Source organism: Equus quagga, chromosome 3, assembly GCF_021613505.1.
Source record: "Equus quagga isolate Etosha38 chromosome 3, UCLA_HA_Equagga_1.0, whole genome shotgun sequence".
Taxonomy (NCBI): Eukaryota; Metazoa; Chordata; class Mammalia; order Perissodactyla; family Equidae; genus Equus; species Equus quagga.
In genome coordinates this window covers 85,679,428-85,703,719 of record NC_060269.1, presented here as the reverse complement: position 1 = coordinate 85,703,719, position 24,292 = coordinate 85,679,428, and the positions used below count along the sequence as shown (strand labels likewise).

Here is a 24,292-nt window from a genome sequence, read left to right as displayed (position 1 = left end):
GAGACCCCTGAGCCACTAAATTCTGTACTGGACTCCAGTGGCAGATGAGTCATTCTTGCAGGTGGAAGAACTCCCTAATTTCACAGCCCGGAACACTCAATATGACCATCAATGGACCATTTCAATCATCTAACAACCAAGGGGAGCTGCCAGAGTCAATGGTCTCGTTCCAGATGCCAAAAGCAACAGACAGGTCATCACAATTTGGCTTATAAAGACATGACTTTTTATTTCTGCTTAAGTCATCCAGATAAGTGAATTTAATAAATACAATAAAATGTAAGCCAACCAAAATTTTATGTCAATTTCCACAGACATAGGTATGTGAACAATTGAGGTGCTAAAGGAAAATACAAATACATATTTGTGTTTAGTTGTTTGACTCTCCACATTAACAATCCTTTCCCATCATCCCGCCTTGAAGCAATTTCTTGTCATATTACTGTGAAATTAAATCCTTGTCCAACCTTACAAAAGAAACTAAATGTCCTGTCTGATATTGAAGAGTTAGCATAGGCCCACTCATTCTCTGCCAAGATTCTAAAAAAAAAAATCAATTCCACTTTGAAAAAATGATTTATCTGTATATTGAGTGCTAATAATTGTTCAAAGTAAGTAATTTTTTTTAATGTTGGAAGTTGAGAAAAATTCCTATCAGAGTACAGAAATTCAGAACTGATCCCTCCAAAACAATTTTTGTTTTTCAGAAAAAGTGCATAAGACTTTGAAGCACTTAAGAAACATAAAGACCTAACAAATAAAGGGTTGATGGAAAGCAGGACTGTATTTACATTTGAATATATAAGGTACTTAAAAACTTGCGAAAAGTCACAATGATTTTAAGAATATTTTGCCAAGTAAATTGGCAAATAAAGTTTGGCAACACATTTTAGAAAGGCGATTTATATAACTATGTATAAATAAAGGCAAACATGAATGTAATTGATTTAAGTTTAATTACATTAATATAATTTACATCATACCACATGGTATTAGCCACATGGCAAATTCAGTTATAACAAAAAACCGTATTTAGGACAGTCCTTTTTTTCACTACTATTTGCATAATTCCCAGTAATACAGAAGCCTAATACAGGTATGCTTATCTTTTATGATTATAATAATCTACAAGTTATACTTCAACATTGTGGCTTGAAAAATAAACACCAGTATGTTTTTATGCTTCAGTCAAAGTTGACTGGTTTCACGTTTTAAAAGCTTTTCATGTGAGGCAGAGCAAAGTCTGCCCCAGACCAATACCAACAAGTCCTACAAATTCCTCTGTCAAACCTGGCAATCCACCTCATGCATCAAGGACTCTTAGACCTTTGAACTTGACAACATCACCCCCACTGTTACTTTTTAAACTAAAAGAGAGGAATGGTAATGTGAAGAATTCAAACAAAAATGAACCTACATCTTTAAAATGTCATCTTGTGCTTTAGAGTTTTGGTTTGCTTGTCAGTTGGGAAATTCTCCCTACTCCTAAACGTAGCTTCCATATTTATGTTCCAAGACTTGACTCAGAAAGAGTAAGGAAGTTTTCTAGCTTTCTTAGTCTACCTTTGGTTCCTCACTTCTCAGACAACAAATAGGAGACGATACTCTTTCCTGTAATGTTTCTCTTTCTCTCACCAAACTTACTCAAAAAAAAAATTGAAATATTTCTTTACCACTTTTTCAAAGGACAACTAACTCCTGATTGATATAGGCAGGAAAACTCAAGATTTATTTTTCTTCCATTCTCAAAGAGGTGAGAAGATATGCATATTTATATTAGGCCCGCTTCCTTCTAATAAGCCTTTAAATAAAACTTAATGAAAAAAAAGTCAACCCTGAAAATTGAGAGTTGAAGGTATATACTACACCAACTTTATCTTTTTGGTTTCTTTTTCTTTTGTTTCTACAACAAATCTCCATGCCATTCTTAACGCTCAGTATTTTTCTCACATCCTATTATTTTACATGCAAATTACCATATAGTAGTGTAGCTTCAACACGCTGGTTCTCTTCCTGGGTTTTCCACATTTTACCCACCATAAAATATCTCCTACAGCCATTTTTATCTCTTTCTTCATTTACTAATAACCATTGGTTCTCCATTATAAAACCTGTGTCAGCTTGTCAAGAGTCCTTAGGGATAAACATATCAATAATTTAAAGCTAACTGGTGAAGGAGCTACACAGGATTGTTCCCTTTAATTTTCTATTACTCCAAAATATACATATGTACATACACCCACACATATAACAAATTTACCTTGTCTGCAGAAATAAACTGCAGATATAACTCCAAACATATTTAGAGATTCACATTTTAACAGAAAACATGCAGCTGTAAGGACGTATAGTTTTATACTCCTAAATTACATAGCAAGCTGAAATACAGAATTTTTTAATGTTCGTTTTAGATTTATTCTTTCTAATGAGTCTTAGAAATAAGCACACCTCGAGCTATGTCTGTAGTAGTGTCAGTCAGTGTGGTATTATTTTTACGGACAAATTATCCAACTTGCTAACTCTATACAAAAAGTGAATAAAGTTTTATATGTAGTAAGTTTATAAAACATACTACATATAAAACACAAAACAGAGTTAGAGATGACAAATGGAAACTTTAAACAAAATACTTGATACCGTCAGTATTTAACTTTGTATAGCTTTGACCAAAGGACTCCTAGCCTGTGTAGTCTTCTCTGATTGAAGGAATACCTATAGAGCATTCTTAGCTGTAGAAAAATAGGAATGAATAGGGGGCGAGGGGGGAACTGGTGACAGTTGAAATATACAAGTGCACAAGTGCACTATTTATAAATATGTATACAATTTAGCAGTGTCATAGTATCTGAATTAATTTCTTTTTCATTGTTACATTTACCAATAATGGTCCAGAATACAAAATATAATAACAGAGAACTCAGTTTTCACACTTATTCCTTGGTACAGTTAAAAACAAACACTTGTAGATAACACATTGAGTAGCTGTCAAAATACTGACTAGTTTTGAAGAACTTAAAGAACCTGTTCAAATGAATAAAGAACAAAAATGATCAAAAGAAACTCAAAGCTGCCTAAGAGTTTTAAAAATTAGAAATTTAACATTCAGCAAGTGTATCAAAACCACTTTTCATTTGCTCACTCAACTTAGAGACTTACAATAGCTGAATTATACAGATATTTATACTGAGAATATACAGTTGAACACCGACAGGGATTTGTGAAAAACTTCTATGTTAATGATTATGAAGTTACACTGACTTGCTACTGACCCAGTGAGTCACAGGGTCACTCTGGTACAGCTACTTTTCAATCTAATCAGTTCCTTGACATACTCCGGAGAAAACTGTGGCACAGAGAAACTCAAGAGTCCCAGCAAGCAATCAGGCCCAGCGTCCACTGGAGGCAAAGCTTCTGCTGAACGAGAAGTTGATTTCGGAGTTCTTGTGTTTTCCCCAAGCGCCAAAAGGCACTACCACTGCAGTACTGTTATCTTCGGTACCATACTGTATTGCCTGCAAGGTTTGGCAGGAAAGAAGAGAAAAACACTGGAAATCAGAGTCTGTACAAAGACAAATCATCCCTCCTCTGGAAGGCCAAACTGGTTCAACACACAATTACGAACTCAATTATTTCACAGTGGTTTGTGATTCTTTCACCATGTTTATTAGATCCCAGAGTTTATCAGATCGCACATAGGATAATGGATGACCCAAAACAACCATATTAACCATATTCCACTGTAGCAGTTTTGGCCATAGAAACACCAGTGGACTGAGATACAAGATATGCAGCTCCTGAAGAAGAAAATACATGGAAAGCATTCGGCATGAGGACTAATACAACTAAGGATTCGGGAAATGTTAGTCTTACCTAGCCATTCTACTTCTAGGAATTTAGCCTAAAGAAATAATAACCTAAGGAAATGGATGTGTATAAAGATATAACTACAAGAAAGTTTATGATGTTCCCTGCAAAATGGAAAAGTGGCATAAACTAAAATCTCTACAGTAGGAGAACTGTAAATCAGTTTTAGGAACTAATTCAAACAGCAAATGATACTGTCAGCATTGTAAGAAGTGCTGGGGACTACATTTAACAGCAAATAGATTTCAAAAGAGTTCACAGCCTGAGGCTAAAACTGTGAAAGAAAGGGTTGATAAAAATATCTGATGTGAAAAGCTTCAAAAAATAAAAAAGTTTTACAAATAAATTGGAAGACCAAAACATATATATATATTTGCAATATCAAAGTACTCATATACTTGATATATAGGAAGTTCTTACACTAACCATGAGAAAGACAAACACGCCTATAACAAAATGGGAAAAACAAACTAGACACGAAAAAGAAATACAAACTATAAAACATGCTGGTGAAAAGCATAAATCAGAATAGTATTTCTGGTGGGGAATTTGGAAAACTTATTAAAAGCTTTAGAATATTATGTATTCTTTTACCTAGCAATTTCACCTCTAAGAATTTAACCTAAGAAAATAATCTGAAGCAAATCAATATGCACATATAGATACAAGAATGTTTATTACAGTGCTGCCCCTAATACAGAAAAGTGAACATAAACTAAGTTTGCTGGTTAGGGGAAGTGTTAAAAGAACTATGGTAACAAATAAATGGAATACTATGCAGTCATTACAAATATCATTACCCTTGTGAATTAGAATACATGTATCTCGAGACAGGTAGTTGAAATTAGGAAAGTGATCATCCATGGAATTGGGCCAATTTCCTTAATCTCATTAGCACACAGAGTGACCAAGTGAATAATTCATGCTTACCCATTTATTTTCAAGCAAATAATGCTTTTAAAGTATTAGCACTTAAAAGTTTGGGTCAAATTTGGCTCCCCGATTGAAAATGTAAAAATTGGGAAATGCAAAAATAGCTATTGAATTAAAGTGTGCCACTAATGATCAGTGATGGCTATGACTTAAATGAGCTATCTATCCAAACAGAGGATTAAACAAAACATGGAAATTTTACATTTTCTCTACTGGTATTATCCAGCTTCCAAATTTTAGCTCTGACTAACGTAATGATGCACAACCCATCCATACACCTTTCTGTATTCTGTTTGCTTTTTTCACACGTGCATTTTTTTAAAACCAGAAGTTGACTGTGCTACAGTGTTCCTATCCTGGATAATTACTCGGAGCAGTCAAGATTAATGTCAAGTGGTTAGACGTGGGAACTTGGGTGTCGGTTTGAAGCTCAACCAACAACTATTCTGCAACTTAACAGTTTTGTGATCTTGAATAAGTTACTGAACTTCTCAGCCTCTGTGCCTCAGTTTTCCTCATCTATGAAAAAGGGATAATACCAGCTCCAGTCTCAGAGGGTAATGGTGATGACTGCATGTGTTAAATGTATATGAACAGAAGAGTGTCTGGTACAGTAAGTGATTTTAGTATCAGATATTATAATAATTTACTATTGCTGTTACTATCATTTCAAGATGTGCGCAAAAGACAAAAAGCAAACACAGCACATTTCCTTGGCATACTAATGTTACTTAACTACTTGGGAGAATTGTAAAAATTTCTTAAATTAGAACTATTATGGAGTCAAGTGTAAAATTCATTGTAACACTCAAGCTAAAACACAAGATTCAAAGTAATCTCCAGCCTGTGTGGCCCCTCCAGGCTGCACCAAGACCTGCACGTGTGTTTGTCCTTCTCTCCTCCCCCCTTGGGGCTTTTCTAGCAGAAGCTGTGCTGCGTCACCTGTTCAGTCACTGCGTGGGCTGCTTCGCTGGGATCATGGCACTGATTGACAAAGTCACAAATCTCTTGACTATTCACCATGAAGTTAATTCCATCTGTAGTGAGCACCAGGAAGCTGTCATCAGCATGATGTAGCTGCAATCAGAATCAAACGCATAGGATTACAACCCACACTGGGCCTTGGAATAATCTTCATAATTCAAAGATTTTATCTGTTTGTTGAGTGGTTCTGTGTTTAAAAGCTTGTAGGGAAACGGGGAAAATGGAAGGCCCGTATTTAAGGCAAAAGTAGCAACATTTAGCATCAACCATAGACGACAAACCTAATATTTACTTAGTAACACCACAAGGAAGAAGCCAGATAGCTGGATGCGAGAGGTGGCACGATGTAATGGTTGAGAGCAAGGTTTCTGGGTTTGAAATCCGCCTCTTTTTTTCAGCTGGGCAAACATAGGTAAGTCGAACTCTATATGCTCTAGATTTGTTTTCTCTGTAAAATGGGGTAGTAGTAGCTTTTTTTTTTTTAAAGATTTTATTTTTTTCCTTTTTCTCCCCAAAGCCCCCTGGTACATAGTTGTATATTCTTAGTTGTGGGTCCTTCTAGTTGTGGCATGTGGGATGCCGCTTCAGCGTGGTTTGATGAGCAGTGCCATGTCCGCGCCCAGGATTCGAAACAACGAAACACTGGGCCACCTGCAGCGGAGCGCACGAACTTAACCACTAGGCCACGGGGCCAGCCCCAGTAGTAGCTATTTTGAACAGACTGGCACATAGTAAACCCAATATAAGTATTTGTTAGATAAAATGAATATAAGTGGGATATCTATAAGACATGAAATCATTCAGTTAATTAACAACCGTTTGCTGCCCTTATCGGGAGCCTACACTCTACTGTGTAGGTACCAGAGTAGGCCAGGATTGCAGAGGGGTAAGTGTTGGCTCACGACTGGATGTGTGTTGGGGGAAGTGTAGGGTAATGGGGGCACTGGTTAGCAGCATGAAAAGGATGTCACATGCACAGAGGTGGGGCGATTACTGAGCTTGGTGGAAAAGGGAAGTCAGGGTCAGTTTCCAAGCAGAGGTGAAGCTGGGTGGACAGGTACAGCTGAGGACAGGCAGTAGAGCCATTCTACCAAGAGAATTCCAAAACAAAACCCAAGTACTTCATTATACATTTGGCCTGGAAAGTAGTATCTTAATTTGTCTGAAAATTTTATCTATCCTTCCATAAATTACTCCCTTTTAAAAGCCACTTTGTCTTCATTTAAGGCTTCCGAGGAGGCTTGTGGCTGGAGACAATCTTGCATTCACTCCTTGCATGTGCCTCAGGTGTTTGCGAGTCTTTTCTTACATTAATCCTCTTTGTTTCAGGTTCTGCTATCACACCACTGGTTTTAAGATCCAAATCTCCAAGACTCCTTGTCATCGCAAGTCTGCCGTTCACATGAGGCTGTCCCACGCTATTCCAAGCTATAAAACCACCGCATTTCTTGATCCTGGTCAAGAAAAAGTTAAAAGACTATGAGGCGATACCCAGAAAGCCAAGGTACGCTGAAACCTAACCATGAAATCAGATTAAAATGCAAGGTTTCATTTCTATCTTGAACTATATAAACATCATCCTCATAGAATGTTCGGTCAGTGGAGGTGGTACCTTTCTTTTTCGTCTTTTCTTTCTGGAGTATGGTCAGTGGTCAGCTTCATGGGTTTTCCTTTTCTACACAAAATAGCCCGGCTATCCCCAACACTGGCTACAACCAGTTCAATACCATCTCGCAATAGGGCTACTGTGGCAGTAGTCCCAGAGGTCAGTAGCGTGGCTGCAAACATTATGAAAAAGAGTACAAGTCAGTGACGGTCAAATGATTGGATATGGAATTTTTACTACAAAATAAAACACAAGCATGTTAAACTAATGCTGAAATGTATTATTCTAATTTAACTAGAGCTATGCAAATAAAATGCAAATGAACTACATAAGTAAGAGCATGCAGGGAAAGAGGTATTTAATTCATAACAAGGCTCCATGCAAACAGAAAAAGTTACTCTCCTATTGGTAAATAATGCATCACTGTCTCCAAACGGCCTCTATTTATATCAAGTGGAGCTGACTTGAGCTTATAATAATCACAACAACACCTTTGTGGGCATATCAGGTGTCAGGGTTAAAAGTATTACAGTTTAATTAGATTCGCGAATATGGCAGAATGGCTTAGGTCTACTGAGCCCATTCAGACTAGCTGACTTTTCTATAAACTGTGGACTCAGAAAGTTTTCTCCTCCATTTCTTACTTCTTTGCTGTGAAAATATTATCAGTTAAAAGGCTAAGCAAGATATATATGCCAAGGGTATACCATTTGCTCTTCAAGTGCCATATTTTATATTCTTTCCTTCTACACTTGTTTTAATTTGACAAATGTTCACCAAAACACCCTAAAACATTAAAAGCTCACAGTCTTTTCTGTTTATCTTTGTCCTCCCCAGACATGAAACAAAGTTTCAGCCATCGTTATATTAGGAGAAAATCTGGGGGCGGGGAATAAAATTCACCCTAGTTTCCCATAAGCTTGGTGTAGTTAACACTCCAAGCTCCAGAAGGAGCTAATACAATCAATCTGTACCCATATGCAGGACAGTACTGCCAAGTGCCACTGCTGTGGTCATGCCCTGGGCCCAGAGCATTCCAAGAATATTAATATTCTCTGACCAATAACAAAATTAAATGCCACTTGGCTTGAAGTCACCACTGTTTCTTCCATCCAATCCAAACTGCATTTTTGCATCTTCCTTTGCTTTATTCTAACAGTGTCTGCCCTCATTTCTTTACCACTTGTTAAAAATTTTAAGGTGCATCGAGCCTTGCCAAAAGTGAGAATACTGTGAAATTATGGGCTAAAAAGTAAAGGAAATTGGAAGAAATTGAAAAAAATAACATTTAAAGCAGGTATTATCTTCAGTAACATCGTTAATTCTTTAAAACATATAAATAAAATATTCAGGTCATCATCCAAAGATGATTTTGACTTCAAAAATAGATTTAGGAAAAATGAAGTGGTATTGATTTGAGCGATTGAGGCTCAATCTTTCTAAATTTTTTTTTCAAAAAGACAATTTAAAAAACTTCATCAGTAATGCATTTTGGAAAGATATATATATATAAATATATTTTCCGATAAGTATACTAAAATGCCTGCTTTAATCAGAAAAGTAAAATGGAAAAACGTGAATAAACCCTCCTTAATCTTTTATGTCCATGCTGAATTGACTTTATTGAGAAACAGCATTTATAGTTGCACTATCTTCCCATTTATCTTGTGATTTTGGAACTGTCATGCCAAAGGAATAAAACTTGGCAATGCTAAAATATATTTGTCACTGTATAACATAAATGTTTTAGCATAAGTATCGGTGATGTTTATATTAAAAACGTTAACTCTTGAGTTTCCCCGAACACTATACAATGGAATCTTTCCATGTTAATCACTGTAATAGTTTCAAACACTTGGAAGAGCGAGACAAATGAACCCAGGCGTTTACTCACTGCTCCATGTCCTGAGAGTTCAGTATCCTCTCCTTTGTTGAAACTGTCTGCAGCAGCTTTTTTTTAAAGTGGTTTTTAATTGGCTACATCAGAAAAGTTAAAATTTCATAAATGAAAATTTTAAGTTTAGCTATTTAGGATTATAATCCACGGTCCTGCCACTTAGGAATTGAAAAGAACTTTGAGTTTTCATCAGCCCAACTTCACAGTTCCAAAATCCCAGAATTTTGGGGAAAGTTTTCAAAACTAACTGTTGATTCTGATTTGCTAAGCGTCTAAGGATATAAATACTAAATCAACGTTTATTTTCATTTAACATTTAACATGGAAGTAAAAAGTCTCACTTTTTGCCCTAAAGACAAAACTAAAAAACTAAGACATCTTTCAATAAGTTCTTAACACTCACTGGACATTTTCTACTGCAAGTCATCTCAACTAATGGGACAAAGAGGATGTGGGAACCTTCCAGTAGTCCAGGCTAGGAACCGCTGGACTCCTTCACCTGGGACAAAATTAAGCAGATCTCTCTTTCCACTGAAGCCCAGCATATAGTGTCCACGGGCTCCAGGTCTAGAGCTGCTGACCAGGCACAGTTCTCTGCCACAAATAACACGCACAGAGGCAAATAGGAAATTCACCCAGGAATTGTGCTCAAACATTAGAAAACCTGCAACACAGGGGAGGGCAGAGAAAGAGCTGCAAAATAAGGGGAAGGGTTTTTATTTTGGTGAAAATTTCACTAGCAAATTACATAATATTCCAGGAGATGCCAAATCAATTATTCCAAAACTCAGTTTGCCCAAATTGATGGTATTTTGTAGTCCACTTTATTTTTTCATCACAGAGTAACACTTCTTATTCTGTGACTTCCCCAGGTAGGAAGAAATAGATCCAAATGCATGTGGACCAAAATACCTAGGTGTTGACACAGACACACATTTACGTACTTACGCACGCACGCATTTAAACAGTCAGTCTTGAAGAGTAAATCAGCATCTCTATTCAATTGGGGAAAAAAGCACTGTAAATTTGTTTGGTATTAATATTAGAATTGTCCCAATAACAAAAGGGAAAATTCATGGGTATAGCACTGAATAATTTGTATCTGACAAGCAGTACACAGTGAGAGAGGATGTGAACTACAGCATACCACCAAATTCCTGGGATTTAAATAGATACCAAGAAGGAATCAAAGCACCTCCTATACAGATACAAGGAGGAACACATCTGCTAATGGTACTCAATGTGGGGATCTAGTATCTAGAAGCCATTTTTTAAATAGAACGATTAATTTACATTAATTGTTTAAATAAAGGCTAGTAAGGCTCAAGCTCTCATGCATGTTTATAATTTTATGTAATTCATAAGATGGGTGTTTCTGCAGCTCTCTCTTTCCCCCAGTGTTGCAGGTTGACATACCAAAAGAAAAATGATCAAGATCTTAAATGGCAACATAAAGAGTGAAAGCTGTACTTTTCAAAGTATACCACCCCGGTAATTATTCGACTGTGTAAACAACAATATGTATAAAGCAATACAGTTTCAATATTCATTAAAAATAGGTGCTCTAGGCATGTATGACTCATGAACACCAAAATCAAAGTAATGAGCTGAAGCAGTAACAGCACAATAAGAATATCTCTCTTCAATGCTGTCCCTATTTTTTTTTCTTTTGGCTGCACCCAGCATAAGAAGGGTACTCAAAAACGTTGGGTTTCTAACATTGGTTATTTTGTAGCTTAATTGTTCCTAAAGAGATCACATAATATGAAGAGCATGGTTTCCAATGAGACTCACGATGCTGCCACCAACGTCTCCCGCTCTGAGCGTCAGAGCAAGTCTTCTCTTTTTGATCCATTTGTTTCTTGGGGATCTTTGCTGCTTTCAAACCTTAAGCAATCTAGAAACACTTTGAAGAGTTTATAGGATATCATCTAAGTTTTCTACCATCGGGTTTTAAGTGACATTGTTTTAAGTGACAGTTTGTTCATAAACAATAGACTAATGGCATATCATCTGAAGTTACTTGCTGGTTTCATTAATTGTAAAAATATACACAACCGATAAAAATTGAATACAAAAATATTCAAAGATGATGATGAAAATGTAAATAAGGGTATTTGTAAATAAAGGTAAATTCAAAATGCATCAACAAAAAATCAATTTGTAATTTGTAAATAAGGGTAAATTCAAAATGAATCAACAACAAATCAATAATAATAGCCGACAATTTCTTAAGGGCAAGACTCTTGCTATTTCTTGATACGTGGCACTCTGATTTTATGCTCTTCAAACTACCTCACTTTAAACTGAAATAGTAAATTTTTTAAACACTAATCGGATAATCTGAAGCACTTTATGTACATGTGACAGCTTTGGACTAATGTCTTGAAAAGATGAGAATGCTTTATTTTCCTTTTTTTGTTTTCACCTTCTCTTAAGAAGCTGATCTGGGATGACTGAGGGGCACTCCTCCCATTTATGCCTGAAAGTCTGCCACTAGTAATTCATTCCTATGGTTTAACCAGACTCTTTCCAGGTTTCCCCTACTTAAAATTCAAATTCACGCAGCAGTGAAAACTCATTAAAACACATACATTATATTAGTAATTTGATTGAATCAGCTATAGGATAATCAACAATAAATTATAACAACTTTGGAGAGAGAGAGTAGACAGCGGAGATCAGGTCTGCCCGAATAACTATGGAGTAGCTTCCAGAGTCTATGCACGGTGCTGAACACTGGAGATTCAAAAGTGAGTAAGCCATGGTCCCCACCCTCAAGCTGCTCACAGGAAGGGTTCAAGAAGGGAAAATGGGGCTGACATGAAAAGAAAAGGTGAAAAACACCGGAGAGGGCGAACTGCACTTACTTACAACTTCATTTAACCAGCACTGGTCCTACCAACAGCTATGCTCAAAAAAATATTATCTACTCTTATCATACTGATACTGCTTCTGTTCTTACTGAAAACTAAAAAAAATTTTTTTAATTTAAATAACTTTGAAATCTGAAGTGGTATGAGTTTTTTTAATCCACAAATTGAAAAGTTAAAATAGGCCCCAATTATCAAAAGGTAATTTTTGCTATCTTTGAAAGCCTTAACAACTTATTAAGAATAAGTTTTAAGGTTGTTCTCAAAAAACTTATTAAAGATACACACACACAAACTAATTGATCTATAAGAAATACACACAAAATAAGATTTAAGAAGAACGTTATAATAGACCCTTTTTCTTTTAGTAGCACACTAAGCATCATTCTGTCATGCTCCGTTATGCTTGCAAACCAACGACCATTAAATGAAAAATAAATTTGGAATATCTTATGAAAGTTCTGAGATCATTAACTCAAAGCATACGACAGAGGAACTAAGTTAAACACATTTTAATTTCATTATTAGAAATGAATTACATTTTTCTGATTAATTTCTTTGCGCAACTATTTATGTGAGAAAGGCATCTTTAGAAAGCTTCTTTTCAGGTAAGCAAGTTAAGTAAATTCTCTCCCTAAGTTCAAAATTCCCTTTAATTATAATTTACTACTTAATAAACGAAAAGGGTCCTCTCATATTTTACACTGAATCTATGATTGTTTTGAGCATCTTCCTCAATTAGATCCTTTACAAAAGGGCTGACTGCACCCATGAAGGGTGAATGTTTTTGACTGTTGGCCACGTTCCCATGATAAACTTGAACGCTCTCTTCTGAAAACCTTGCCCGGTAAGCTCTACTTGTTTGCAGAACAGCTGGGGTGCACCACCTCTACCACGGCCGATAGACATCGTGGGGTGAGAGACAGCCCACCTGGTTACGCATGAAATAAGAGCAGACCAACATTCAGAGTCATCAAAATAAAACTGTAAGAAAGAGTTTTCTAATGTCCTCCTTTGTATGTTTTACTCATTAGGACAAGAGCTAAATCTTATGCCTAAAATTTAATCTCTCTCAACCCCTATTTCAAGGTGAGGGGCCAGCTGGAAGGGCCAAAAGTCCAAAGGAATGAAGGAGAAAAGAAAATGGGCCTGAATGATCTACAAACAAGAAAATAAACCCCTGAATGGAGGTGGACTCGAGTGCTTTTTGCTTTCTGAGGAGGAGGAGGAGGATGGTAAGGCTGTCAAAAAAGACCAGGAAAACCTCTTGTGATGGCGAACAGAGTCATCTTCTCTAATCCTGGTCATTAGATACGCCCAGGAGTGAGGCCACAGGGAGCCAGGAGAATCCTCAGCCCTAACTCTGCAGCTGACCTTTACCTCTCTTTGGGTTTCATTTCCTTATCTGTGAATGGGGAGAATTGCCATCCCTATGCGCTCCAACTGAAAACTGTGAAAATGACTTTTCTGTGGTGCACTTTGACCTCCTTTAAACAAAAGGATGAACCAAACACAATTAATATTACCGCATGATTCATTTTCAAATCAGTGACCAGATCTATATGCAAACATTTATATGGTTGCTGCAGAAGTCTTCAAGATTAACTTTATAAGCAAAAGATTTGAGGGCCAGCTACCTAGAAAACATTAGCTACATTTTTCTGAAATGGTTTTGATAAATTAAGTCAAAATCAGAAATGTTTTACTTTCAAAATTCAAGGACACACAGTACACAAATTTTAAATTCAGCTGACATGCTCTTGTGGTTAACAAATAAAAGCAAAAATATCACTAGTTACCATAGGAAAGTTGCAAGGTCAAGCTTTTCTGAGAAGTGGAAGAAAAAAATATCCTCCTTCTAATTATACAAGGTAGTGCATATTAGCATTGTCCTTTCCTATTTAGGTCCAATTAGCAATTTTCTTCTTGTCGGACAATTACTGTCTGGCTAGATGAGACTACCCTGTAGTGTATGTCAGTACTTGCTGATCAGATTCATCTAAGAAAACAAAAACAATGAACCCTCTCATAGTATGGACCTTCTGTCCACAAAAGAAGCAAACAGATTAAAAAATTTTTAAATCCTTTAAAAACTGAAATTCAATACCAGAACCATTTTGGAGCTTCAATTTCTGAAAAAGTTCTCCAATATATTTCATTTAAAAGTGAGGTACTAACACTAGTTTGGATTCCAAACAGCATTCAAAATGATTCTTTACATAAAATCATTTTCAACATGAGCATCCTTACAAACAAACTTACATTAAAATTCCCACCCCTAAAGGGCTTAAATTGCTTCCTTTTTACCCCGACATTCCCCAGGACCCTAAGAAATATGATTGTTTTCCTTACCGTCAGCAGACAGGCGGGCGTGCCTTGCAAAGGCTTTATCTATTTCTAGAAAAGCCAAGGTCAATACAGTTTCCAAGTTCTTCTCCTTTGGAAGCAAATCCCTTTGTGGGGAGGAAAAAAGAGCAGCAAACAATCATTGTAGGACAGGTTTCTCTTCTTCCTCTAGGTCCCTCTAGCTAGCAGTCACTCCATGCAATGGACCTCTATGGCTTGCCTCTCAGATGCTTAAAGTTCACAGGTTAATGAATCAAACTGAGAAAGAATCAGGCACAGAGATAATCCTTTAAGGACAATAAAATAAAAGTTCAAGTTCCTGTCCTTAAAGATTAATCCTCACGTGGCCCACAACCCTGAAAGGTCAAGAGTTCCCTCATATTAAATCAAGCCACTGAGTTCCTTTGTGGGATAAGGTAAAATACGCATAGATCACCCAATGAACAGTATGAATGACTACACATGGGAAGCTAAGAAAGCCCCGCGGCCATAACTGTCACATGTTCTCCCCCTCACTTAATTCTAGCAGTAGCATGATATTAAAAAATACATTAATAATAATTGCAGGAAATAAACTATTTAAAGAGCTCCAAAACACCTTCATAAAATGCATTCTTCCTATACTAAAGCCAATCATCTAAAGCTATTTTCAACAAGTATTTAACACTATTCATAGCACTTGAAAGAATAATCTCCACTCACTGAAGTGGTATGTGCTTCTCAGATTGTCACAGTGCACAAGATCATGCAGTCTATGTTAACTCACTTGAAATGATCCCAAATCAAGTGCTGTAGGTTCTGGTCAATGCTGTCACCGGGGGAGTTGTTAAAACATATATTTCTGCAATGGTAATAATCATCAGTAATAACTGGCATGCTTAAGCTACTGCTTGTTCATAAAACAGTAGTATGAAACCAATTAATAACTGTCAGCAGTGAACCTCTCAGCCGAGGAGAAGGTTAAACACGAAGTATAAGACAAACTGAAAAGTCAAGAGCGAAAGTCACTGTACGTACTTGATGCATTTCTCCATGTGTGTGTGACAGAAATCAGCAGCTGCAGGTCCCCCATGTCCATCGTACACCGCGAAGTACAGGACCTCATCTGTTAGCCGGGCAAAGCCAAAGCGGTCTTCATTCTCTTTCCGTTTGCCAATATGTGAGGCACAGCCCACATTCGCCAAGCTGATCTGGGGAATTGGTTTGCCATACTTGATGCTGGGTGGCAGCAGAATTGGTTCATCAATGCGGTTATCCCAGATCCCGAAATTATCCCAGGTGGCTGGACACCCGCTACCATCTGGGTCAAACCGAGAACACCGGGGCTCTGAAGTGGAGCCGTGGCATGTGAGCGTCAGCCGCCTGTCGTCCTGCAGCAGGCGGGAGCCTAGCAGCACTCTCCTCCTCACCTGGTTCCCACCACTTCGAACCAAAGTAATTAAGGCAGCTGTTGACATAACTCAGCTCCAAAGGACTCAGTAACGAGGGAAGGCTCTGTGGAATACTAATGGGATGTCTTCAAGGAAAAGGATGCAACTGAGCAGAAAGAAAGAGAGAGGGAGAGACTCCATTAGTAATTCCGAATATAACTGATACATCAGTAGATATTACCAAAAATGAAGGCCATAAAGAATGTGGCACCTAACAGCCTACTTCTAAGGATAGTGGACCAAAACTGAATTGATTTATCTACCCTATTCACAGAGTTTAAACTCTATAAAAATTTGACAATGTGCACATATATAGAACATGTGCTTCTCAAACTTTAACCTACAATCAGCTGCAGATCTTGGTAAAATGCAGATTCTAATTCAGTCTGTCTGGGGTGGGGCCTGAGAGTCTGCATTTCTAACCAGCTCCCTGGCGATGCCTAACTGCTGGTCCAGCAGGCAGCAAGAACGTAGCATACAGGTGTAAATAAATATTCTTCCCTTCATTAACCCCACTGCTCTGAAGAAAAGGAAGGGGCAAATATTAACAATAATAAGGATTTTACAACAGATAGAAAGAAGAGGGGCCGGCTCTGTGGCCGAGTGGTTAAGTTCACGCGCTCCGCTGCAGTGGCCCAGGGTTCGGATCCTGGGTGTGGACATGGCACTGCCCATCAGGCCATGTTGAGGCGGTATCCCACATCCCACAACTAGAAGGACCTGCAACTAAGATATACAACCGCGTACACGGGGGGTTTGGGGAGATAAAGCAGAAAAAAAAGAAAAAAAGATTGGCAACAGTTGTTAGCCCAGGTGCCAACCTTTAAAAAAAAAAAAAAAAGGTAAAAAAAAAAAAGAAGAAAAAATAACTGGTTAATAGAATATTTGTGATAGTTTTGTACCCAAAGGGTGGCCCAGTCTGAGCAAAGACACAACCTAGGATATAAGTTTCGTTTTGTTTTAAGATTTTTCAACTTACTAAACTTTGCATACTCTATTACCTTGGTTCATGCAAACACCCCTTAGGCACAAAGATAAGTCAGGTCTGATGTATGTGCTCCCAGGAACTGGATGGCACTGCATTTGCAACAAGCAGCCCTGATTTATGAGCAACTGATTCTTGCATTTACATTAACAGCTGCGACTCCTCTCCTACGAGCCCAGAAGCCCACTCACACCTGAGACTCACTGCCAATGGCTCCAGCAGGAGACAGCACCCGAGACTAAACTATATTTCGTTGAAATTATTACTCTGACACCCCACTTCTGGACCCCGCCCCAAAGGTCAACCCTAAACCTGCCCGGAGGGGAAATTCCTGTACCCCTGCAGGAAGGGCTGTGGTTTTGGTAGTTTTCCATACAAATAAAATTATAAGCAGAAATTCATTTCCATAGTGCTATGTCCTGTTACTTTATGAATTAAAAACCAACTTGAAAAGATAGCATAATGCTAAGATTTGATTATGCTGGTGGAGGGTATACAGGTGTTATATTATTCTCAATTGCACGTTTGAATTATTTCACAATAAAAAACGTGCTTGAAAAAATTTTTCTCCCCAAAAGGCACAAACATACACACAAACAGCCCAGCTTGAGTGCATCAATAAGAAAATGCATGACAGATTTCAAACAATCATTTTCAAATAAATTTTTGGAAATCAGTCCAGCTATGTGTAGGAAGGGCCATTTCTCTTTTCAGTGAGTAAAGCAGGAGAAGGGAAGGAGGAAGTTCCAAAGAACACCCAGAGAAATCCAAGCAGCGAGGGCCACAGGAGCCCTGCCTGCATGAAATTCAGAACAAGTTAGCCCCAAAGCGTGACTGTGTCACAGAAGACAGGAGGCCACGCCTTCTGGCCTTTTAAATAATATCATGGATAAAAGACAGAAACTCACTTCTCGTATGACCAAAATGGGGGCTGGGGGAGACCCAGCATCTCTGGTTATCAAGTGTTAAAGAGATGCAATACATTCCGTTACAATAAAAGAGGTGTTTATTCTGATTGAAGCATATATTTTACTCAGCAACAATAACTATGTCAAATAAAGGTGGTGACTTGTGGAGAAATTTCCAACTATAATACAATCTAGCAAGTAAGAGAACTAAGTATGAATTATTGATGGAGATAATTCACAAAGCAGCTTTACACCATACAAAAAAAATAAAACCTTAGATATGTTTATTAGAAAACACATTCATATTTGAAGAGTGCACCAGAAGTTAACAAAGTACTATTGTTAAGGCTTCAGCCTGAATGAGCATGTGTGCCATATGCGCCTTGGGCCATTTTGCAGTCAGGCACCTACTTTAAACAAGAGTTCTAGAATTACAAACAAATAAATATTGAATAAAGTTTTTCTGCAGCTCTTCGAGGATACTCTTTTTTTTCTCTCTTTCTATCCTCTAAAAATAAAAAATATAAAATAAAACAGAGCTGCATTCTTAGCAAAGAACAAATATCCACTGGAAATACTATTTAAGAATGAAATAGGGGCTGCCCAGTGGCGTAGTGGTTAAGTTCCCACACTCTGCTTCAGTGGCCCGGGGTTCATGGGTTGGGTTCCTGGGTGTGGACCTACACATCACTCATCACGCCACACTGTGGCAGCATCCCACATACAAAATAGAGGCAGCTTGGCACAGATGTTAGCTCAGCAACAATCTTCCTCAGGCAAAAAGAGGAAGATTGGTAATGGATGTTAGCTCAGGGCCAATCTTCCTCAAAAAAAGAAAAAAAAAAAAAGACCCCAAATTAAATAAAATGCAAGTTGGGCACATTTCTTTAAGCTGACATAAACTGAAATCAATTATCAACCTAGCCCCCTTCCTCATTTATTATCTGCATAATCATCTCAGAAAGTAAGCAGAATAGCTGCAAGAGAAGATCTACTTCAAGGCATACTATCAGCATAGATGAAATGGGAGCCAGACGAGCTAGTCTGAGCTAGGTCAGCATCACTTAAACATTAGGAGACTTTAAGAAGTGGTCCCATCTCCTTTTCCATACGCTATATAACTAAATCACACGAATCCCCTCCATATCCCCAAGGAAACAACTCAAAGAGGGACTGTCTTCCTAAGCTAAATAACAACTTGGAATTAACCTGCACTTCCAGCACAGTTTCCTCCAGAGCTTCAAACTAGGAATCAGCCTCACAGGCCCCCAGCTCTGCAGATGCCCGTGGACATGACTACGCACTGACTAGCAGGCAACAGAGAGTAGAATTTATGATGTGAAAAAACCCCAAAAACGTTCAAAAAAAGAAAAAAGCAATCAGTATTCTTTATAACAAAAGAATAGAGAATAAACTGACAAACACTTAAGAATTATTTTTATTATTTGTCAGTTCAGCAATTATAAATTGGCACGTGTTTATCATTCTGCAAACTAAAACTCAGTTATTTAGGAATTCTTTATGTCAATCTCGCAGTCGGAAATCAAGCCTAGCTTATTTTTTATAAACTGTTTTAACATTTTTATTCGATCTTTGAAAGTCAAAGTCATCCAAAAGAGTCAAAGGGAAGAAGTAATTCTGCTTGAAAGCCATTTAAAGACACAAAAATGTCAGAGCAAAAGTTAAATGAACTAAGAGCACGAGAACACATGCCACATACCATATCCCACTAGCAAAAATAAATTTCAAAAACTATGCTAAGCAAAAAAATAAAGATAAATAACTTGATGGGAATTCCAGCTACTTTAACAGGTTACTTATCTAAGCAACCCAGACTACATTGATAGTCATAGACCAAAAGGAAAAAAAATAGATAATCTTCTCGCTAGGCCAAACTGTAGTCCAAATTCCTTTTTATTTCCCAAACAAAAGAAAAATCTATGGCTCGCAAATTTACTTTAATCACACGAATTTTTAAAAATTTGTGAGTGTGCGCACATGTATATATGCACACTAAAAACCCCAGATATTCTACATATTGTCAATAAAGAAATGCCTAAAAATTCTTCCCTTTTTCAGCATTTTCACATTAGTTTGTGTGGCTGGGCCTTCCTCATCATCTTCCTCCTCCTCAACGCTTTACCTGTTTAATCTGATGGTACTTTAAAGCCCTGACACAGAAATAGGACTAGCGAACAAGGCCGGCCCCTGGTTTAACAATTCTGACTAGCAGGAGAGATCTCAGCAAAGAGAGTTAAATGGAAATAAATTGTGAGCCCACAAGAGCAAGCAAAGAGATGCTCCTTGAGAGCACTGATAAAAATGACAGGAGAAAATCTCAGGTGAAAGGCATCAGGAAGGAAAAAAATGCATTTGGTTTGTAGTAAACTTTTGAAGTAAATACTTGATTTAAAAATAAAAGGTGGGAGCCTGGAAAAGAAAAGCCACAGATACAGCTACAAGATTGCTATGCCAATTTTATGTTTTCATCTTACTCTCATTTTACAATCTCTCGATGGTTTACAGACTTGTGACCTGTCCAAATTTATTTTTGGAAAAGGTAGGCACTCATCGTCTCTGGTAGGAGGATGAACTTGGGATTTAACCTAACCTGCTCTTGACTGTTGAAAGCAGGCCAAAAGGGCAGTTTATTATTGTCATCTTAAGCTCATGCTAAAGTTATTCAGGAGTTCTGAGGATCAGTACTACTGAAACTTGCTTAGATTTATCCCTTAAGGAAAAATATCGAAGTCTTCATCTCTGCCCATTATGAAGCGGCACTCAGATATCTTTATATCAGTAACTTCCACAATGGAAACACAAGGCAATTTTAATATTCTTTTTTTTTTTTAAAGATTGGCACCTGAACTAACAACTGTTGCCAATCTTCTTTTTTCTTTTCTGCTTTTTCTCTCCAAATCCCCCCAGTACATAGTTGATATTTTTAGCTATGGATCCTTCCAGTTGTGGCATGTGGGACGCTGTCTCAGCATGGCCTGATGAGTGGTGCCATGTCCACGCTCAGGATCCGAACCGGTGAAACCCTGGGCCTCTGAAGCAGAGCTGGCGAACTTAACCACTCTGCCACAGGGCCAGCCCCTAATTTTAATATTCTTAAACTAGGTATTTCTTTATCGACTTTTTAAAAAACAACCAATGCATTCCAATAAATTCAATGGTATGGAAACCTCCAAAATGTATTTCAGGAAATTTGGACTCCAGTATCTTCCTTATCAGCACCCTGCTGGGTGGAAAGGAAAGAAAATGTACTAGTCTACATGAGGGAAGAAAGCACAATGACAACAAAACCCCAAATGACTCCCCTTAGGTTTGTTGTGAACATAGTTTAGATGAGTGAATAGAGAAAAGAACATGGGAGCAGCGAAAAGTACCCATTATTCTAATTCTATAGATATCTTTTAAAACATTTTAGTTAATGCAGATGCAACTCACAGGCCATATTCCAAACATGTACCTTTACAGATCAGTTAAGAAGAACTTTCCTTTACATTCTATACTACATCAACAGCACCTCTCCCCACTTCTGTCCTCTTCTCTTAAGATTCCAGTCAAGGGAGGTGCCTGTGTTCGTGGTCAATAGAAAACGACTAAGGTTGCAAGAAAAAAATTATTAGCAAGAACTCACTACTCAAAAATTGTGACTAAGATATTTTCTTACACAGTGGTGCATCTGTTCTTGTCCTAGAATATCACGACACCATTGCTGTTTTTCAAGACCATTATAATCTGTCACTTTGGGCGCTCATTCTGAAACTGCCCCACAACCTCATTCTTTCTCCACACTGGAGAAGGGTGGAAAGGGGTGAAGGGCCCTTGCTGCACATTTCCAGCCTGAGGCTCGGAAAGGCCAATGGAGCTTTAGAGACTCCAAATTGCCTGGCTATTTCCACCTAGAGTCTCGTCTTTGTCATCTCCTGTGAAATCTCTAATCTACAGAAAGGGGCTGCTAAAAAAAGACATCACCAGCCACAAGGCCTCGAGATCACAGTGCTCTCCTGGCAAAGCAATACCCACGTCCTCAGATCGACACCAACCAGGGCTCCGCATCCATCTCTATTCCGATCCCCTAAAAAGCTCACTTGGACAGTCCGGGATCCTGGGCTCAGCTCGCTGGCCGTGACAGATGCCGTAGCCAGTGTGATACACGGCAGGAAACACACCCTCTCGCCCACGCAGCACGCAGCACTGCAGAAAGCCGATTTTCCCCCTAGCACCTTCCGCCGCTCGGTCTCCGCCTCCCAACCACCCTCTGGGCGTACAGATCCCGGGTGTCGCCACGTCTCCATCAACCCGGCTGCAGCTGCGGCAGAGACCCGGCGCTGACCCCTGCAGCATCCTAGCGTCCAGGGGCTCTAGCAGGGCGATGCAGGGCCTCGCTAAGGGGAAACGAGAGCGGGCCCCGCGCCTCCCTTCCATCTTCCTTCCATGGTCCCTCCAACTCGGTCCACCCGACTAGCTCGGCTGGCGCCTCCAGTCTGCGGTCAAGTTCAAGGCCGAGCGCGGGATCTCGGCAGGAAACGCCCGTATCCCACTGTGCAGCCGGGGCGGGCCCGCCCGGACACACTGCTCCTGACCTCGCAAGGGAAGAAAGCGGCGCACAAAGAGCCCAGACACTGACCGTGGAGCTCGGACCGAGGGGGCTGGGGAGATTAAACCTACATTTCCCCTTCCCTCTCTGGGCAGCCCTCCTCCGTTTACTCTCCATTTCGCCGACCCGCAGCGGTGGCATGCGACCCCGCCTATAAATAATATTATAAACGGTAATAGAAATAAATGAAGTGCGCTCTAGGCTCTTACCTCGTGCTGGTTATGCCCCTGGAAAATTTTTAATTAGCTAACGGAGGGCGGGGAGGGGCTTTCTTGGTCGATTAGGTTTTTTTCTCCGATGTTTCTGATCTCTGGAACAAGCAGTCAGAATAGCCACTGGCTCGTCTGCTGGAAATTCTCGAGAGTTTTTGGCCCTCGGTGGCCCAGATGGAGAGGGTAAGTCTGTTCCCGCTGACTGACGGCAGCTCCGGCCAATCCGCGCTTGGCGAGGCAGCGTGCCTGCGGCCCAGCCCTCGATCGCAGCCAATCACAGATTCCGACGGGAACGAGCCTCCCCGCAGCTGCAATTTGACTCGGCTGACTTTTAGCCCGGCACCGTAGAGCGACGTCGATTTGGGCCAATAGCGGCTCACGGTGACATCCCGCCCTCCCGAAGGCCTTGGAGCGCCGGCCAATGAGGGGCGCCTCAGCGGTGCGTGGGGTTGGCAGATTTGGTACTTCGCCAGCCGGTTGAGCAGCGGGGTGTGTCGCTTGGGGCTAGGGGGCGGTAGCTGTGACAACTAGGAAACCGAGAACGGAACTGCAACACTTTGCCTGGGCAAAGGGCTTGAACGGCATCTGCTTTCATTGCTGTTCTTTGAAAAACTCACGGGGCAGCGTTCTTCATGACCGAACAGGCATCTTGTGATCCCTTAGGAATGTGGATTCATTCGTTCCACAAGTATTTCTATGCTTATAGAGGACATTTGGTATGCCAGGCTCTGTGCTAGGCACTGGAGGTATCCTGATGCAAATAGACTTGATAGCTGCCTTCACAGACTTTACAGTCTAATGAGGAGGAACAGGGAGAAAACAAACAGGTAAACAAGCAAATAAGATAACTAGTCATGTGAAGGAAGGAAATAGACAAGGCGTGGATACGGAAAATAATAGGAGATTGAGGTTAGAGAGGGAGGATTGTTAAATGAGAACTTTATAACATAACATTTAAGCTTAGACTCGAAGAGTGGGAAGGAAATCAGTCAGCCTGTCGTGGAACCAGAAAAACGATTATAGTTCTGGGCAGAGGGGCTAGCAGACCGAAGGTCCTGAGGTGGGGCAGCTTGACATTCTGGAAGGACAGAAAGAAAGCCAGTGTGGCTCTAGCATAGGTGGAGAGGGGAGGAACATGACACGAAGTGGACGAGGTGGACAGAGGCAAGACCTTGTAGCCAAGTCTTGGAATTTGCCTTGCATATTTTTTTTAAAGGTTGTTTTTTTTGTTTTTGCTTTTTTGCTGGGGGAGGTTCACCCTGACCTAACATTTGTTGCTAATCTTCCTCTCCCTCTCTTTTTTTTTTCCTCCCTAAAGCTCCAGTACATGGCTGTATATCCTAGTTGTAAGTCTTTCTAGTTCTTCTGTGTAAGCTGCAGCCACAGCGTGGCTACTGTCAGAGGAGTGGTGTAGTTCCACAGCCAGGAACCAGGCCTGGCCACCAATGCAGAACCCGCCAACCTTTAACCACTAGGCCATCAGAGCTGGCTCTGCATTTTAAATTTAATGAGTCTATTGAGGCGTTTTAAGCAAAGGAGTAAAAGGATCTGGTTTGGACTTAAATCATTTTCGGTTAATGTGTAGAGAACAGGTAGACTAGGTATAGGGAGCCTGGTTAGGAGACTATATCAGATGAGTCTCAAG

General features: G+C 39.3%; 1 protein-coding gene across 3 annotated transcripts; it reads right to left on the bottom strand.

Annotated features, from left to right (window-relative positions):
* Nucleotides 1–203: 203 nt before the first annotated feature.
* PPM1K (protein phosphatase, Mg2+/Mn2+ dependent 1K) lies at nt 204–22,870 on the bottom strand. Of its 3 annotated transcripts, none has more exons than XM_046656395.1 (8): nt 22,645–22,870; nt 15,521–16,039; nt 14,510–14,610; nt 9,784–9,948; nt 7,394–7,559; nt 7,091–7,235; nt 5,740–5,874; nt 204–3,512 (listed from the first exon to the last, which is right to left on the bottom strand). In XM_046656395.1, the coding sequence occupies exons 2-8, from the start codon at nt 15,958–15,960 to the stop codon at nt 3,381–3,383; spliced, it is 1,284 nt and encodes a 427-aa protein (XP_046512351.1). In that variant the 5' UTR covers nt 15,961–16,039; nt 22,645–22,870; the 3' UTR covers nt 204–3,380. The 3 variants fall into 3 exon arrangements, with proteins under 3 accessions (XP_046512351.1, XP_046512352.1, XP_046512353.1); XM_046656396.1 differs by lacking the exon at nt 22,645–22,870 and adding an exon at nt 21,927–22,047; XM_046656397.1 differs by lacking the exon at nt 9,784–9,948 and having other exon boundaries at nt 22,645–22,854.
* Nucleotides 22,871–24,292: the final 1,422 nt, after the last annotated feature.